The sequence below is a fragment of the Mustela putorius genome, unplaced genomic scaffold (assembly GCF_011764305.1).
Source record: "Mustela putorius furo isolate JIRA1106 unplaced genomic scaffold, ASM1176430v1.1 tig00003845_pilon_pilon_pilon, whole genome shotgun sequence".
Taxonomy (NCBI): domain Eukaryota; kingdom Metazoa; phylum Chordata; class Mammalia; order Carnivora; family Mustelidae; genus Mustela; species Mustela putorius.
The window spans coordinates 95949231-95963486 of record NW_025421998.1 but is presented as its reverse complement, the minus strand read 5'-3'; the positions used below and the strand labels follow the sequence as shown (position 1 = coordinate 95963486).

The 14256-nt window shown below is 38.8% G+C and overlaps 2 protein-coding genes across 2 annotated transcripts; both read right to left on the bottom strand.

The window, feature by feature from the left end:
• Positions 1 to 2059: 2059 nt before the first annotated feature.
• On the bottom strand, positions 2060 to 2992 carry LOC101681691 (olfactory receptor 2A12). The gene has a single exon (XM_004772080.1). The coding sequence runs from the start codon at positions 2990 to 2992 to the stop codon at positions 2060 to 2062; it is 933 nt and encodes a 310-aa protein (XP_004772137.1).
• A 10150-nt stretch (positions 2993 to 13142) lies between these two features.
• On the bottom strand, positions 13143 to 14090 carry LOC101688448 (olfactory receptor 2A25). The gene has a single exon (XM_004772102.1). It carries the CDS (start codon positions 14088 to 14090, stop codon positions 13143 to 13145), a length of 948 nt encoding a protein of 315 aa, XP_004772159.1.
• Positions 14091 to 14256: the final 166 nt, after the last annotated feature.

Below are 14256 nucleotides of genomic sequence, written 5' to 3'. Positions count from 1 at the left end.
GGAAAGAAAAAAGACCCATGCTGCCTTTATTCCTTAGGTCTGTTTATTTCGTAAAGTGATTTGGGTACAAAGATAAACTGGAGTGATAGGGTGGAAAGTCACCTAGCGCAGAGAGGCGAGACTCTGAAATATGCTGGTCTCTGAGGAGGTGCGGCTTGAAACCCGATAAATCAGAAGAGTGGGTAGGAGAGACTGCCGGGTCTGGTCGTTTCACTCTTTTTATGCTCTTTATTGATTGACAGACATTCGTTATTTCAATCTAGTCAAATTTATCAATGTTTTCTTTTAGGACTCACAGTTTTGTATATATTATTTTAAAAGTCCTCCCCTTTCTTATCTTCTAAAAGCTTTTTGTACAATTTGTGTTTGACAATAAGGTCTTGAAAACACTGGGAACTGAGTTTGAGCATTGACGCGGTTCCTCAACTGTGGCAGCTGCATTTACGACAAAACCTTTCCTTTCCCCACCGAACTGCCCTGCCACATCTTGAACAAGACGAGCGTCATTTTACAAAGACACGAGTCTGCTTCTGTGCTTTGTATTCTGTTCGGTTTATTTATTGGTCAATGCCTGCAGGAACAACACACTGTTTTATTTACTGGCACTTTAGTACACTTTCTTATCAGGAGAACTAAATCTCCCACCTTATCCTTTATCCTTTTTAATAGTGTTTGGGCTGGGATTGGCCCTTTGCATTTTAAAATCAGCTTGTGAAGTTCTGCACATAGCCACACCATTGGAATATTGTGGGATACTGACTAGGATTCCATTAAATATATTAATCAGCTTGAGGAGATGGAATCTTTGTAATATTATGTTTCCCAGTTCAAGAAGTCAGCGTATCGTATGCTGTACATTTGTGTATTTGGTTATTATAGGGACTCAATACATTTTTCTAAGTGTATCTTTATAGTTTTTGTATATTGTTAAATTTACTTTGTATATTGTTATATTTATTCTTAAGCATTTCAAAATAAGGTCTTGAAAACATTCAAGAGTTTTCATTTCATGAAATGAAACATTCATTTCAAAGTAAGTCCCGTAGTCTATACAAACATTGTGTAAAATTTCACTTTAATTATTTGTTGTTATATAAAAATGTAATTTATGTTCATATTGATTTTATATCAAGCTACTTTACTTAACTTCCTTACAGTTCAGATTTCCTACATATATAATCAGCTATTTTGTATATAATCACAAATCATTTATTCCTTGTCAAATGTGTGTATGCACACAACTCATATATTTCTTCTTATTGTTTAACTATACTCTTCAGGGTCTCTAGTAAAAAAGTTAAAACAAGGAAAAACAGTGGTAAGAGTCTACATCTTTGTCTTTTATTTTTTAACTTACTGGGAAAGCTGCTAGCATTTCACCACTAAGTATTATACTTATTATTTGTGTTTTTTGTTTTTTGGTAGATCCTCTAAGGAATACTTACTGTTATACTAGGTTGTAAAGAATTTTATCATGGGGGCACCTGGGTGGCTCAGTGGATTAAAGCCTCTGCCTTCAGCTCAGGTCGTGATCTTGGGGTCCTGGAATGGAGCCCCGCATCGGGCTCTCTGCTCAGTGGGGAGCCTGCTTCCTCCTCTCTCTCTCTGCCTACTTGTGATCTCTGTCTGTCAAATAAATAAATAAATAAATAAAACCTTTAAAAAAAAAAGAATTTTATCACGAATTGATGTTGAACTGATACATATCCTTTAATTTGTTAATGTGGCAAATTATTTTCATTGTTTTAATGTTGAATAATTCTTGCATTTGGAGGATAAAACTGTATCAAAATGTAATATTTTTGTGGACTTATTTTACTAATATTTTCTTTAAGCTCTTTGCAACTCTCTTCATTAGACTGTGATTTTCTGTTTCATACTATTTATCTCAGGTTTTGTATCAATGACTTAAAACGTAAGAGTATTTATAGTCTCATTTTACAAGAAATCCAAAGATAAAGAGTACTGGGTTTGTTAAATTAAGGGACAAAAAAGTGCATTCAAGAACCCAGAATTATGTGGAAAAAGCTCACAGTCTTGAAATACTCCAAACCATCCCTTACACCGATGACTTCTTCCCCAGGAATCTTCTCAGGGCACCCTTCACCTCCGAGTTCCTCAGGCTATAGATCAGTGGGTTTAGCATAGGGTTGAAAAGGCTGTAAAACAGTGATAGAATCTTTCTTTGTTCCTGAGAATGGCTGGATTTAGGGGCCAGGTACATGACAATGGCGCTGCCAAAGAAGAGCCCCACCACACAGAGGTGGGAGGAACAGGTAGAGAAGGCCTTCCTGCGACCCTCCTTGGACTGGATCCTCAGGATGGCCAACAGGATGTGCATATAGGACACCAGCACCAAGCAGAGGGGCCCGACTAAAACAAACACAGAGCCCGCAAAGAGAACAATTTGGTTGAGTCTACTGTTCGCACAGGCCAGTCTGAATACTGACATGATTTGACAGAAAAAGTGGTTGATTTTTTGTGGCCCACAGAAGGGCAACCTCAGAATGAGAGTAATATGGACCAGAGCTAAGAGGAAGCTGAATATCCAGCAAGTGGCAGCCAAGATAGTACATATCCTCCAGCTCATGATGACCGTGGAATGGAGGGGATGGCAGATGGCCACATACCGGTCATAGGACATCACTACCAAACTCATACACTCTGTGACAGCAAGGGCCAGATACAAAAATGTCTGAAGTAAGCATGGAGCAAAGGAGATGGTTTTCGTCTCCATTATAAGATTTGCCAGCATCTTGGGGACAATGCTTGAGGCATAGGACATGTCAACAATGGCCAGGTTTGAGAGGAAGAAGTACATGGGGGTGTGCAGTCTGGGGTCCAGCCAGATGAGCCCTAGGATGAGTCCGTTCCCCATCACGGTGAGGCTATAGAATAGCAAGAAGAATGCAAAGAGGAAAACTTCAAGTTTGGGGTCAACTTGGAATCCCAGCAGGATAACTTCTGTGATCCATGTCTGATTGCTTCCCATGCTCTTTTGGCAGATAGGTACAATGCTGCTCTTAGCACGGGAATTTTGGAGCTGAGTGATAGAAAAGGAAAAAGGAATGATACATTCATACAGAGTAAGAATTTTTGCAAAGGCCGCAAGTCGGTAATTCATGGATCCAATCTAGGCCAAAGTCTGTGATACCGATCTGTACATTTGGCTTTTAGAAATATCTAATAAATTCAGTTATTGACCAATATTAACAATTAGTAGATTTCACATACAAATTAGGGTCTCTGGCTGCTTTTCAAAAATAGAAGAAATGTCATTTCTTGAAATTCATTGTAAGCAATAATCAGCTGAAGCTAATAAGGAAATAGGGTCAGATTCTCTTTCATTTATCTCTTCTTCCACTAATTTCTATTTTCTCCCAGAAATATGAACAATAATAATTGACACTAACAATTTTAACATTGTACTACACTATTGGTTATATATTTAGTTAAGAAGAAAGATCTGTGCTCAAGAGGAGTTCCTAACACATGGAGATGAGAAATCAAAATATAAAATACAAACCCCCAGATAGATAGCCAAAGCCTACAATGAGATCATTTTTGCAACATCAGAAATGAATCAGAAACATGTATGCTCCAAGTATGAAAGTGGGATGTTAGACCTGCAACTCTTACAGAGTCAAGGCAAGTTTTGGGAGATAGAATATACTAATATGATTGCTTGAAACTAAGTGTTTGGATATAAAAGGAGATATAAAACAGCTATTGGGCCATTGAATAAAGTGACTATCAAGAGGTCAGTATGCTTTCAGCCTTTCTCATTAGAACACCAGAGACTGAGACACTCCTGTATTATATATTACATATTATATAAGCAGGGTCCATGGAGCTGGGTGAAGAACAACAAAAATTCAAAATTACAAAACAGAAAGAAAGAAAAGTTGGAAAAAAAAATAAAAACACCCCACTCAGGGCGCCTGGGTGGTTCAGTGGGTTAAGCCGCTGCCTTCAGCTCAGGTCATGATCTCAGAGTCCTGGGATCGAGTCCCACCTCAGGCTCTCTGCTCAGCAGGGAGCTCTCTCTCTGCCTGCCTCTCTGTCTACTTGTGATCTCTCTCTGTCAAATAAATAAAATCTTACAAAAAAAAAAAAAACCACTCATGCTCTTGCTCTCTCTCACATGTTTCTCTCTCTCAAATAAATAAATAAAATCTTAAAAAAAATCATAGGTAAATTCTTGAAATCAATGAGTGATTTTTATAAAAACTCTGAATTCAAGGTCAATGGACAAAATGAAGGATATTTGTATGTGTGTGTGTTTACAGATTAGATGATTTATAAAGTTCTAAATCTCTCCAGATGGATCTGTACTTTCAGTGAGATTCAAATCAGAATCCCAGCAGGTTTTTTTAGTGTGTGGAAATTAATAATCTCATTTTAATGCTACATGAAATGCAAAAGGTCATGGAAATCTTGAGAAGGAAGAATGAGGTAGAAGTTACTCCACAGTCAACACTTATCATAAAGCCACAGTAATTAAATCATCATAGTATTGGGGCAAAGATAAACAACCAGATCAAGAGAACAATGTGATTAACTTGGAAATTCAGAAACACACGCATGCATTTGTATATGCACACTCAACCATGTCTAGCAAAGGAGGCACTGGTATTTAATAATGTGGTTCAGTTAACTATCCATGTGAAACAAAGTGAGAACATAGCCCCTACCTCACAGAATACACCAATAAATTCCAGGTAGATTTTAGATCTAAATATGAGAGCTGAAAACCAACCTGTCAGAATACAAATGAGAGGATCCTAAATGTAGCAAATACTCCTTACACAGAATCTAAACAAGCAGAAGATCATCTCATTACATCATATTACTCCCACTGACCTGGATTCTCCTATTTTTCTTTTTGCATTTTTTAAATTTAAGAATAACACATTTTTACTTTAGTTCCATTGTTTAAAAAAACCCACACTTCTCAAAAGTGACTTTAAAAGTAAAGAGCATTTAAATTTTTAAAATTTTATAGCGCAGATGTTTTCACTGAATATGGTGCCAGATACAGAATAGAGATGAAGTAGAGAAACTCTGTAGTAGTGTTTTTTTATGTTGTGTGTGTGTGTGTGTACGCGCGCGCGCGCGGGTGTGTTTTACCATATTTCCACCATCTATACTTACTTCCTAACTTTAAGTGAAACTAGTGATCACATAATTCCATTCTAGGATCAACGTGTTCCCCTGGGGAACCTCACCCCTAGGATGAGGACTGCCATCCTGTAAGAGCAAGCTTGAGACACCAAATAAGAAAAAGCTAATCAGGAACCTCTTCCAGCTTTACCGATTAAAAAAAAGATAATAATGGAATTTTATCAAATAACAATGGGATTTCTCCCTGATACTGATTAAGACTTCTCTCCTGGGCAGCATATAAAAGGAGCCCCCCTCCCCCTGCCCCCGTGTTGTTACTTCCCTGGTTGGAAGATATTTCTAAGCCGTGGTACGATCAGATAGTGCAGCCGGGGAAGAAATGACAGGTCAAGGAAAATTGTGTAAGACCTCTGGCTTCATCTTCTTCAATTGTAGAAAAAGGCAAATGGACTAGATAGCACTTATGCCCCTTTCGGTTTGATACCATGAGTCACAGACATCTAATTCCATCTGCCTCTTCCCGTACGTGAGACTGAGGAGGGCTTGTGAGAGCGTAGTGGTTAGTAACACTGGTATTACTGAGACCCCCAGCGTAGTGGGAGAAGGGGGTCTCACAAAAGTGGCTTCTTCTTCTTCTCTTTGAACCTGATGATTTCTGCCATCCTTCTGCCTTGCTCTTCTGTTACTCATCAACCAGTGTCTCTATAACGATTTATACAAAGGGAGGTGCTATTTCTGGTATATCTTTTAAACTCATCTTGAATATACAGGAAAACTCACAGAGAGGAGGAAATGAGTCACCTCCTCCCTGAAGTGGGTTTGGTGGATGATGAGTCCCAGGTTTCCTTTCCACCTTGACCAAGAGGACAGTACTCAGGGCTGCTCAGGAGGTGTCTAGGTGGGAGGGCTATATACTCTCATCACCTAAAAACAACCCATTCCCCAGAGGCGTACCTGTGGCATTCAGGGAACATTACAAAGTGACTTCCCACCATCCTACGGCTACCCTACACAGCAGTGTGAAACCTGTGCAGAGTTCTCCAGCTCTGTTATCCAAGCGTGTACGCATCTTTGTGCACCTGCTTATGCAGAAAAATGAGAACTCAGGAAGAATGGCATGAGTGATCCTACTCAGGAGAACATTGGCATGAAAATGTAGCAGACGCAAGTCATACTTGATGGCCTATGTCACATAGTACAAGCCTCAAATATTCAGACTTCTTACGGACTTGATTTTCAAGGGTGCCTGCTTCAATGTCCCCTCTTGGAATGGTTTAAATGTTAGGATATATGGGTGCCCCCCATGGGGCTTGTTAAGGCAGCACCTCAAAGGACTACATCCTCCCTAGAGAGTGAATAATCTCTGTCTGTTGAAAAGTGTTACTGTAAAGTGAATTATCAAAACTTTCCATTGTACATATTTATTTTTACATGGAAACTCAGAGATTGAATCATGAATTTTTACATGAAACTCAGTACTTTTTGATTATAAGCCACCCCTTAAACACTTGTCCATTTTTTTAACATTTCTTTTTCCATCCTGTACTTACAGAGGTAATTTTAATGCTTCTGTTCTAAGCCCTCAGGTGTTAGACTGAATTTAAATGGTGGGTGGCTTTGCCCGCCTCCACACATCTGGAGAAAAACACGTAACCCTGACGACTCAGGCCGCTTTAAGCTCATGACTGTTCACATCAATTTGGTCCTTGATGCCACCAGAACTCATCCTGTTTCTCTAGTCTTCTAAGATGATTTTTCTCCATAATTTCTCTCTTTAAACCTCCCATGAGTTCGCCCACCCACAGCCCCAGCTACTGAGAGTCACTGGGAACACAGAAGTGATCAGATAACAATTCACAATCTAACTAAAACACTGACCAGGGTCCTGGATCTGCATTCCCTGCCAACTTCTCTGTTGTTACTGTGAAGTTACTGGTTTTGACCCTCATGAAGGATAGCCGCCACTTATACGGAGTCCTATCCCTCCTGCCTACTCAAGAACTCCTCTCCAGCAATTTGTCTCAAATGTCTTTGCTCCTATTCCCTTGAACACATCCAGTCAGCATGTGAAACTCTTTTTCTCCAAGACACTAATTATCTTGACTTTGCTAAACCCAATAACCAATTCTTCGTGCTTATCTGACTTGACCTGCCAGCACCATATAACTCAGTCAACAGTGCTCTCTCTTTGAAGCATTTTTTTCCCTCCACTCTTATGCTGTTCTGCTCCCCCTGTGGTCCTTCTACCTTCCTGATTGCTCCTTCTTTGTCTCCTTGGTGGGTTTCTCCTCATTTCCCCCGACCTATGAACACTGGCATTTGTAAAGGTTTGTTCTTTGTACCTGGTTTCTGTCCACTTTCTATGGGACCTCATCAGTCCCAAGGATTTCACTGCATTTTACATGCTGATAACACTTCAGTTCGTATGTCCCACCAGGCCTCTTCCCAAATGCAGTGTCCAGACTGAATGTTAGCCCAGTGCACGTCAAGTGAATCAGCAGTGCCCACTGACCTCCTGTCTCAAAAGAGTAAGTTCAACATCTTAAAATCCACTTAGATGACCCCAATTATTAGCTTCCTCTCATGCTTTCCTTCTGTTGCTTTTGAGAGAGTGCCTGCTTTATATGGAGACCGTTCCGCAGTACACATTAAGAAATGCACTTCTATACCCCATGTCTTCTATTCTTTCTCTCTTCCCTTCTTCTAGTTGTCTTTTGTGATTCCTATAACTCTATGTAATTTTTTACTGCTAATTAAAGTATTTACTGCTAATTAAAGTGCTAATTAAAGTGTTATAAAGTGTTATATTCCCCGATGTTGATAAAATTTAATCTTAATTCCATCATTTGGATGAGAGTGTAACAGTACAGGATCTAAGACCTACCTAGGCTCTACGCCCAAAACATCAACATTTATGTTTTAATTTTTTAAAGATTTATTTATTTATTCTAGAGAGAATGAGCAAGTGTGGGAAGGGGCAGAGGGAGCTAGAGAGAATCAGCTCAGTGGGGGGTTTGACAGGAGGGGCTACATGCAGGGCTCAATCCCACGACCCTGACATCATGACCTAGCCAAAATCAGGAGCCGACTGCTTAACCCACTGAACCACCCAGATGCACTCAACATCAACATCAACATTTGTACACTAACTGCTATTTTTCCCCCATATATCTTACAGTGTTTTGTTCTTCTGTTCTTTCCTTCATTACTGGCCCCTTTTTGTTGAATATTTTGTAGTGCACTATTTAATTCTCTTGTTGTTTCTTTAATTCTCTTGTCATTTCAATAGACACACACACACACACACACATATTTGAGTTGTTTCCTTAGTGGCATTTTAATTTATAATAATATGCCTCAGGTTAATGTCAACTTAATTTCAATAGTTTACCAATTCTTTGCTCTTTTATTGCTTCAACCTTATTTTCTCCCTCCAGAGACTGTAGAAATGCTGGTTTCCATGACAATTGCGGAGCTGTTGGTTTTCAAGGATATTGCAAAGCTGGGGAGTTTGAGATGGAAACACAGCAAGTTTAACCATCCTAAAGTTCATGGTTCTTAACAAGATCAGCAGTTATTGCATGCACACTCCCTAGATTATTGTCTCCCCTGACCACCCCAAGCTCTGAAAGAATTGATTTCTACAAATTTGTCACTGTCCTTTTTTCTTTATGGAGCAGAGGATTTTTGGAGATCCTTACTACATTATTTCTATTGAACAGTGCTTATAATTTTTTGAAGAAAAAGCATATTTCCTGTCTCCACAGATAACATACAGCTGCTCTTCACAGCTTATATGAATAAGCTTACAAAAAGGGAAAGAAACTTTTCTAGCCCTTCACATGTCTAACTCTTGTCTGTTTAGAAACTTTATTTAACTAAGGTTTCTGATGACTTCTCCAAACTTTATTGCACTTGGTGTTTAAAACATGAAGTTAGGGAACAGTTAGCATGGATGAGATTCCTTTTTTCTCTTTTGAATTCAATCTATTAATCATCAACATGGTTTGGTGATTGAAGAATACATATATCTGCATCTATATATAGATACAGATATAGATATAGATATAGATCACAATAAATCCATACTGTCCATAATGGTATTTATTTTCATATTACTTTAATTTTTAAGGTAAATTTTGCTTATATGATTCTTTTAGAGCATCTCAGAGAAGTGCAATCCTTGGCAAATTTATAAATAGTTTTGTTGTGGTCATTGTGCTTTCATAAAATGAACATTAACTTGAAAATATCTAGGATATTAGTTTTGTGTAATGATACTAGAGATGTTGTTTCTTTCCAAAAGATCTCAATAAAAAACTTTGACAATTAAGAAAAAAAATTTTTTTCCAAACTTAAGATAAACTCTTTGTCATGGTGAAGAATTTTCTAGTAGTTGCTTAAGTGGTACTTTTTAAAAAAATAAACATATAATGTATTTTTAGCCCCAGGGGTACAAGTCTGTGACTCGCCAGGTTTATACACTTCACAGCACTCACCATAGCACACCCCCCCACAATGTCCATAACCCAAAAATGGTATCTTTGGTAACTTATTTGTACCAAACTATGCTTGGCTGTCTGCTAATCAATATTCATTTGGCTATTTCACTTCTCTATTAGTTTGCTAGGGCTGCCATAACAAAATACCACAGTATGGGATGCATAAACAATAGAAGTTTGTTTCCTCACAGTCCTGAGGGTTAGTAGTCAGTCTGAGATTTTGGTGTGGACCATGTTGGTTCCTTCCAAAGTCTGTCTTCTTGTAGATGGCTATCTTCTCCTTGAGTCTTCACTTGTTTATGACTGTGTCCTAATCTCTTTTTATAAGGACACCAGCTGTATTGGTTAGAGCTTCTCTATATACCTCATGTTGATATAATTACCTCTATAAAACCCAGTCTCCAAAAAGTCCCCCCTTTGAGGTATTAGAAGACCATGATTTCAACATATAAATTTGAGTGAACACAATTCAGTCCAACCCAGCTAATTACTCACTTTTAAGACAATGAAACCTTATCACATGGTATCTATGATTAGCAACCACAAATCAATTTCCTTAACATTTACTTCTCAGGTACATGACTTGATATTTCAGAATCACATCTTCTGGAATACGGTTCAGGATTATATTGCCCCAGTTCTTACTTACCAATAAATAGAGACTTCAGTAATAAATACAAAACTGTTAACTGGAGCATTTTGCCATTTGGGTGAATTACATATAAAGGCCCTAGCCTTTATACGTATTTCAACTCTTCAAACTGGCAACATTATTTTCATGCTGCTTTAACCATTAATGAGATCAATTTCTCACAAAATTTTTATTTGATAATATTTAATGATTTATTGAGCAAGGTGAAGTCGCTAAGATAACTGGAAATGAATTAGGCTTTAGATGAGGGTGTTTAGGAAGTAAACACCAATAGTACAGAGTTGTGCTCCTTGAGGAAAAGAGATACACAAAATGAGCTCACATTCACAAAGGCTTTCTTCCAGAAGATATTCCCAAACAGTGGCTGTAAAAGTAGAGTGCAAGCAGAAAGGGGCAGTCTTGTTGGGTGCAAGCAACAGAAACGGGAGTTACAGAAAAATAAGAGAACTGGGAATTGAGTTGGCCTAGATAAGTGCAAGAGGAAGGAACTCTGTGAGAGGAGCGGGGAATTTTCTTAGGCATTGCTTAGTCCTAAGTACATGGATGCTGAAACCTAGCAGAGACCAATGGCTGAAGTGCCGAAAGATGAGGAGAACTGAGAGGAGCTGAAAGGAGCTGAACAGAAACTTCAGAAGTTGCAAAATGTTCAGGGGATTTTAGAATTACAGTCTAGCCAGGATGAAGAGCTCATCATAAAAACCTTGGTGTAGGCACAGAAATGATGCCTGAGCAGTAGGGGTAAAACCGAAATTGGATAGTTTTAGCCAACTTAAAATGGAACCCCAAGAGAAACAAGGTGGTCTTCAACAAATTCACTGCTTATTCAGGGAAATCAAAACATATCAATAATCTTTATAGGAGTATGACATAATTTACAGCTTCTAAAATGAATCATTTCACACAAGGAAAAGTTATCCATAATCAAGAAGTAAAATAGTCAACAGTAGAGATACCAGATAGAACAGATACTAAAGTTACAAATAAAAACTCAAATAACTATAATTTGTCAAAGGAAAGGGAAATGAAGATATAAAGAATAAAAAATGTAATATTTCAGTGAGGTATTAGAATCTACAGAAAGAATAAAATATTCATTCTGAAACAGTAATAAATAATAAATTAAAAAACCTTGGATGAATTTAACAGATGATTGTCCCTGATGGAGAGCAGGACCAAGATCTCATATTAAGATTAACAGGAAACTATCAAATAAAAACATAAAAAGAAAAATAATGGAAAAATAAAGTTGAATCTGAAAGATATAAAAGAGTGTGGTAAAAAAAATTCGAACATATTCTCAAGAGGAAAGAAAAATATAATGGGGAGAAAAGCAAATTTTGAAGAAGTTATTTCTGAGCTTTCCCAGTGATGGTGAAAGTATGCTCCCATGAATGCAGAAATCTCAGCAAATCACAGCCAGGATAAATTGATGTAAAAGATACCTGGAAATACTGCAGTAGCATTTTTGAAAACCAGAGATAAAGTAAATATTCTTAATATTTAGAGAAAAAAATTATACCCATTATGATCAGGGAGCATTCCTGCAGCTAGAAGGAGGTATTTCTTTAGGATTTCTTGCAGTGTAGACCAACTGGCAATAAAGACTCAGATTCATTTGTTTGCTTGCCGGTTTTATTTTTGTTTTTGTCTGGGAATGTGTTTATTTCATTTGGGTTTTGGAAGGGTACTCTTCCTTATATAAAATTTTTGAGTGACCTCTGTTTTGCTTTAAAGGTATTCTCCTGCTCTCCTCTGACTTCTGACTTCTGTAGATTCCACTGAGAAGTTAGCTTTTCAAGTAACTGCTTATTACTGTATTCCTGATGGTAATGGAGGAAGGGTCCAGTCTCACGAAGGTGTCTGTATTCTAATCTCCTGCCATGAGAGCTGTATCTCTCATGGGCCTATTGCAGTCATTGCAACCTGGAATCCTAGGGATTCAAAGTGACCCGAAAGCCCGGCGCTGGTTTCCAGTCTCACCACTCAGTTGGTGATTATGCCTTATCTTTGTCCTTCGCGAATTTTATTTCCGATCTTGCAAGCCCAGCTGTGTACTTAAAAATTATGGTTTTTAAAATATTTTATCCAGTATTTTTAGGTGCTTTATAGTCTGCTCTCATTTGCGAGGAAGTTTTCTCCAAGTGTCTTCTCCAAGACTTCTCCAAGTCTTCCCATCGGAGACAAATGACCCAACCATTCTGCTCTCTTCTCCTCCACATAGCACCACCTCCATTCCCCAAGCAGAGAAAACAAGTAACAGAGAGCGCACCAATGTCCATGTATTTACCAGCCAGACTTCCTTTGGGGCTCTTTGTTATTGGGAGTAGCATCAGAGTTACATTTTTCATTCTCTTTCCCTTGAAGCCTTGGCTCCTGCTCTTCCCCACTTGTTGATTTTGCCTAAGAAAACATTGCTACCACAGGAATTTACACAGGAATTCCATTTTAAGTGTAGACTTATTTTTGAAGGAGATGACAGCTGCTGAATTTCAAATATTGAAATTATTATGGTATCAACTTCTCCCAATTGCTGTGTCTTAAATGTTCTGACAATACCTTGCTTTATTTTATAAAATGTTGTCTACTAGCCCTGATTACAGAACAATATACAAACTTATTTCCTCTTATTCAGAATGTTTCATATAATTTTTAAAAGTGTGTCCATGGTGCAGCTAGCAGGAAGTTATTTTCATTTTCTTGTATAGCACTGACTTTCAATGCCAGAGTAGGGAAAGTAGAATGATCTTTCTTGGGAGAGAGTGCTAGGAAAATCTGCAGATGAAAAGGATGCCCTAGAGCATACTTGTGAATCCTGGTAAATATTGGATGAGATGATTTCTCAGGCCCCTTTAAACTCAGTTATTTTATTCTACAGGTTTTCGTGATGTTCTCTCTTTTTCAAGCATCCTCTTCAGAGCAGCTTTGACTTCTTTGTTCCTCAGACTATAGATCAGGGGGTTGAGCATGGGATTGAAAAGGCTGTGAAACAGGAGGAGATATTTCTTCCGCTCCTGGGGGTTCCCATATCTGGGCCCAACATACATTATGATGGCTGTGCCATAAAAGAGTCCAACCACACAGAGATGGGATGAGCAGGTGGAGAAGGCTTTCTGGCGTCCCTCCCCGGACTGAATCTTTAGGATGGCACATAGAATATGAATGTAAGACATCACAATTGAGGAGAATGGTCCTACCAGCACAGATACTGCTCCAGCTAAAACCACAATTTCATTAATGTGAGTATCTGCACAGGCAAGCTTAAGGACAGCTATAATTTCACAGAAAAAGTGGTTAACTTTCTGGGGTCCACAGAAGGGCAATGGTATGAGTAACACTAGATGTACTAGAGCCAGGAGGACTCCTAAAATCCAGGAAGTCAATGTCAGGGTGATGCAGACCCTCCAGCTCATGATGGCAGAATACCGGAGGGGGTGGCAGATGGCCACATACCGATCATAGGACATCACCACCAGGAGAAGACATTCAATATGAGCAAAAGTCAAGAAAAGAAAGGTCTGTGTCACACAGCCAGCAAAGGAGATGGGCTTATCTGGATTTTGGAGGTTCACCAGCATCTGGGGCACGGTGTTGCAGGCATAGGCTATGTCGACGATGGCCAGGTGGGAGAGGAAGAAGTACATGGGGGTGTGCAGTCTGGAGTCCAGCCAGATGAGCCCCAGGATGAGCCCATTCCCCAGCAGGGTGAAGACAAAGAAGAGGGAGAAGAGCCCAAAGAGAACCATCTGAATCCCTGGGCTGAGGGGAAATCCCAGTAGGATGAACTCTGTGACAGACGTCTGATTTCCCCTCATTTCCCTGTGAAAGAGATAACAGAGCTCACCAAGTCTGAATGCCTGGGGGAAGTGTTTAAACAGGATGGGTCTCTGTGTGTCATCATTTATTTCCTAAGAAAACATCTTCAATGAGATTTTTGTCCTGTTTGTCGCTTATTAAGTGAAAAGGATACATTCCAAATGA

Bases quoted from the DNA above. Each gene is read 5' to 3' on its own strand.
- LOC101688448 (XM_004772102.1), bottom strand. From the start codon at position 14,090: ATGAGGGGAAATCAGACGTCTGTCACAGAGTTCATCCTACTGGGATTT.
- LOC101681691 (XM_004772080.1), bottom strand. From the start codon at position 2,992: ATGGGAAGCAATCAGACATGGATCACAGAAGTTATCCTGCTGGGATTC.